The sequence below is a fragment of the Rhinopithecus bieti genome, unplaced genomic scaffold (genome assembly GCF_001698545.2).
Source record: "Rhinopithecus bieti isolate Rb0 unplaced genomic scaffold, ASM169854v2 scaffold_27306, whole genome shotgun sequence".
Taxonomy (NCBI): domain Eukaryota; kingdom Metazoa; phylum Chordata; class Mammalia; order Primates; family Cercopithecidae; genus Rhinopithecus; species Rhinopithecus bieti.
Window position 1 is genome coordinate 1,231,815 of NW_016812395.1, and position 5,007 is coordinate 1,236,821.

General features: G+C 41.5%; 1 protein-coding gene across 1 annotated transcript in view; it reads left to right on the forward strand.

Moving 5' to 3' along the window:
* The window catches only part of TCF24 (transcription factor 24), a 9,080-nt gene that overhangs the window by 544 nt on the left and 3,529 nt on the right, over positions 1–5,007 (forward strand). Inside the window, exon 3 of the mRNA XM_017896305.1 lies at positions 1–293. This exon is cut by the window's left edge and continues 35 nt beyond it. Within this exon, the coding sequence (XP_017751794.1) occupies positions 1–293 (293 nt within the window). The remainder of the gene's footprint in view (positions 294–5,007) is intronic.

Sequence of the window (5,007 nt, forward strand, 5' to 3'; positions counted from 1 at the left end):
CGGGGCCGGCGGGCCCCGGGGGCGGTGCGCGTTCCGGGAGCGGGCGGCCGGCGGCGGCTAATGCGGCACGGGAGCGCAGCCGGGTGCAGACCCTGCGGCACGCCTTCCTGGAGCTGCAGCGCACGCTGCCGTCCGTGCCGCCCGACACCAAGCTGTCCAAGTTGGACGTGCTGCTGCTGGCCACCACCTACATCGCGCACCTCACCCGCAGCCTGCAGGACGACGCCGAGGCGGCGGCGGCGGACCCCGGGTTGGGCGCCCTGCGCGGCGATGGCTACCTGCACCCGGTCAAGGTAAGCGGGCGGGGGCGCACCGCGGGGCTGGGGCCGAGACCAGGACACCTTGATCCGCCCTGCCAGTCACTGTCTTGGGTAGATGCTCTCATTCCTTTTCGGGTGAGACGGGAAGCCGACCGGGAGAACGACCTCGGCATGCGAGGGTACTGGTGGCAAGGTCCTCGCCGCGGGAGGCTGCTCCTTCGCCGTTCGCAGGTGGCGGGTGAGGCGTTTAAAGCCGGGGTGGCTTGAGTAAGAGTCTCGCGGGCCCCTTACAGGATGCCTCTGAAGGATTTGTGTGCCTTCCAAGGTGAGAAATGGGGGCTTGGTTGCACATCCTGATAATGTTTAATATCTGAGTTGTATTACGACCCTCTGAGAGTTTTTAAGCATCTTTTATTTACATAATTATGCTTTCATTGATTTTTATGGGATATTTGAAAGATTTCACTGGAGTAATGGCCCTAAGTGATTCGAGGAAAACACTGTTGAAATTTTTTGGTAAAACTAGTAGGAACAAATGAGACCGTTCTGCATCTCTATGGGGTAAAATTTCAGTCCGTTTAAATAAAGGTTAAATATCATATACTTGACAGCTACCAAAAGTATTAGAAAAAACTACAGTGTTTTTAAATACGTTCGCAATAGATTGGCATGTGTGTTGAGTGAATTGATTACTAAATTCAAAGTCTGTAATGTACAAAATTAGACAAGAGAATCCATTTTGCGTAATTTCTTTACATATAGGTAAAATTTTTACTTAACATGGTATATATGATTATGCTTCGTTACCTATTGCAGTAGTCGGTTTTTGCATCATCCTCTTCTTCTAAATTTGATTGTTTTGAAACCTTACACTAATCTTTCTGTTCCAAATGCATCATCTCATTATTTACTAAACCTAAATTTTCAGAGTTTTGGCTTCATCACCCTGAAATATTTGGCCACACGCGCGCACACGCACACACACACACAAATGCAAAGTTAATACTTAAGACTTAGCTTTAAGTATATCAGTGTTCAATAAATTATTCAGTATGGTAAAGCACACCTTCTGATATTAACTGAACTTACAATTCTGTGGTAAGGTTTAACAAAATTTACTTTGCAAATATAATCATAATGATAGACTTAAATCATTTCAATATTAAATATGAAGACATGAAATATTATTTATAATTATGATATACGTTATCTCATTTGTAAGTTTATAATCTCAGCAGAAAAGTCATTATTAAGGGGTTCTGTATTACCGTGTTCATTAGATTGCTATTCGAATATACCATTAATATTAGATTTCTTTTGACTTGACATTTGCATATACTCTAAGGAAGTTTATTTTAACATTAAGTAGATTGTAATACAAAGAGCATCTGTTAAATACTTTATGGGAGATATAATTCAGAATGAGAAGTCAAGATGCTTTTCATCTTATTTTTCTTGGAATGCTTTTTTTGAAAGAATAATGTTAGAAGCGTCATTTCCATGTAACAATAAGCATAGCAAGCGTCTTTTTGCACTTGATTCATGTACCAAATGTTTTATAATCATAACTTTTATTTGTAAATATTGATTGTTTTAATTGAATATTTTAAAAGACAACTCTAGAGATGATACAAAGCCAAAGATTTTTTTAAATGAAATTAATGTTGCTTGAACAAGTGATTAAAATCAAGCATATTTTAAAATCAAACATTTATTGAATTCTTACTGTGTGCAAAGCAGTATTTTAAGGGAATGAACACAGTAAGACTCAGTCCCTTTCCTATATGAACATATTATTGAGACAAAAACAAAGAAACAACAGTACTGGAAGGGAGAATGTTACATTTTCCATAAAAGAACTATAATTATGTGCTACAGAAGTTCAGAGGAAAGAGCTGTTATGTACATAATTGAAACCGCCTGTTAACTGTTAACACATTATTTTACAGACACTACCAAAATGTTTAAACATTGTCTACCTTTGATTAATGTGAAATTAATTAAAATATCCTATTTGTACTTTTATGGTTAACTAAAGGCTCATTATAAACTATTGTTTAGTAAAAGTGTTCTAAAATGACTTCATTTTCTGCCTTACAACATAGTGTTAGGTCTTACCCTGATGATCGAAGCTTTTTAACAAATATTTCAAGGTCATTATTTTGAATCACAGTCCTTATTATCAGTATTGTTAGCACATTACCACTGTTGGGGGTTTACTTTAAGAGCATTTCATAGCAAGACTTCCTCTCTACTAAGAATTTTAAAAATTAGGTGGCTGTGGTGTGTGCACCTGTAGTCCCAGCTACTGGGGAGGCTTATGCAAGAGGACTGCTTGAGCCCAAGAGATTGTGGCTACATTGCACCACTGCATGCCTGGGCAACTGAGCACGACCCTGTCTCAAAAAAAAAAGAACAAACATCTCAAATGAAACTGGAAGTTTAAGAGACTGGGAACCTGGTGCATAGCCTGAAATGGCAGTTTTTAATCCCTGTGGGGTATGAGCAATTTATTTCCATCAGCATCAGCTGCCCAAAAGGCAGTGATTGTCTAAGAAACAGGAATATATTTCAGATCTCTACACTGGCAGAAAAACACAAATGACTTTATTATCGTGCTCCTTATTTTATAATCATTGTCTATGATAGGTAAACAATAATTGAAAAAAATAGGTAACAGGGTTTTGTTATTTTTGAGTCACTTATTTAAACTAAGTGCTTTTTGTTGTTGTTGTTTTTTGAGATAGAGTCTCGTTCTGTCACCCAGGCTGGAGTGCAGTGGTGCAATCTCGGCTCACTGCAACCTCTGCCCCCTGGGTTCAAGTGATTCTTCTGCCTCAGCCTCCCAAGTAGCTGGGATTACAGACACCCACCACCACGCCCAGCTAATATTTGTATTTTTGGTAGAGACGAGGTTTCACCATGTTGGCCAGGCTGGTCTCGAACCCCTGACCTCAGGTGATCCACCCACCTCAGCCTCCCAAAGTACTGGGATTACAGGCATGAGCCACCGCATCCAACCTTTTTTATTTTTATTTTTATTTTTTGAGACGGAGTCTTGCTCTGTTGTCAGGCTGGAGTGTGGTGGTGCGATCTCGACTCACTGCAACCTCTACCTCCTGGGTTGAAGTGATTCCCATGTTGCCCAGGATGGTCTTGATCTCTTGACCTCGTGATCTGCCCGCCTCAGTCTCCCAAAGTGCTAGGCTTACAGGCATGAGCCACTGCCCTGGCCCGATTTTCCTCTTCTTAAATGGGTATTAGTCCCTCATGACCTAATCTAACTCTTTTTACCTCCCAAAGGCCTTGTCTCTAAATCCCATCACCTTGGAGGTAAGAGCTTCAACATGTGCATTTTGGAGGGACACAAACACTACAGCACTGGGATCTTCAGTATAATGAAGGACTTTAATCTGATATAACAATGCCAGATCTTGATACATCAGATAAACCTCACTCCAGTTTCTAAAACATATTAGTTTGGCTGGGCGTGGTGGCTTACACTGTAATCCCAGCACTTTGGGAGGCTGAGGTAGGCAGATCACTTGAGGTCAGGAGTTCGAGACCAGCCTGGCCAACATGGCAAAACCCCATGTCTACTAAAAATACAAAAATTAGCTGGGCATGGTGGCACATGCCTGTAATCCCAGCTACTTGGGAGGCTAAGGCAGGAGAATCACTTGAACCCTGGAGGCCGAGGTTGCAGTGAGCCAAGATCACGCCACTGCACTCCAGCCTGGGTGACAGAGCAAGACTCCATCTCAAAAAAAATAAAAATAAAAAACACATTAGTTTATCTTTGTAAAAGATCCCAGGAACAGGACCACTGACAATGATACACCTAGGATGTATAGGAATGCATATGTATTATTTTTAAAAATTGAGTCCAGGCATGGTGGCTCACACCTATAATCCCAGCACTTTGGGAGGCTGAGGCAGGAGGATCACTTGAGCCCAGTAGTTCAAGACCACCCTCGAACTCAAAGCAACATAGTGAGACTCTGCCTCTGCAAAAACAAATAAATAAACAAACAAAAAAACAAGTTTTTAATTAGCCCAGAGTGGTGGCAGGCACCTGTAGTCCTAACTCAGGAAGCTGAGGCAGGAAGATTGCATGAGCCCAGCAGGTTTAGGCTGCAGTGAGCCATGATCACACCATTGCCACTCCAGCTTGTGCAGCAGAATGAGACCCTGTCTCATAAATAATAATATAATAAAATAAAAAAATAAAAATTAGGACTTTGGTTGGTTGCCACAGAACAAAACTTTCCAGATAGTATCACATGCCCACTTATTCTTTATGGCTATGTTTTACATTTGGAGTCCAAGTTTAGGTGAAAATAACTGTGCTCACAAGTGCAATGAGAGTTTATATTATTCCATCTAAGATCTAACTCTACTTACATTCTTTTAACTCTGTAACAGAATTAATAGTCCATTCTGACTTAATTGTTCTGGGGTGTGACTTGGCCATCAGTATTTATTTAAAGCTCTCTGGGTGAGTCTCATATGCAACTTGGGTTGCGAACCCAGAGCTCTTAATGTTCTTTGGCGTGTTAATAATTGTACCTCTATTTGAGCACTGTGGATTATCTGCCAGGCATTTAAAAACATATTATGGTGCTGTGTAACTAGCAGTTGGCCTGTGTGTGTTCGCTGATGAAGATAGGTAGCCTGCTTACATAAGGCAGCACTTGCTCCCTGGAGAGTATGGGACCAGATTGCTGACCTTTAGGAGTTGCTTTTT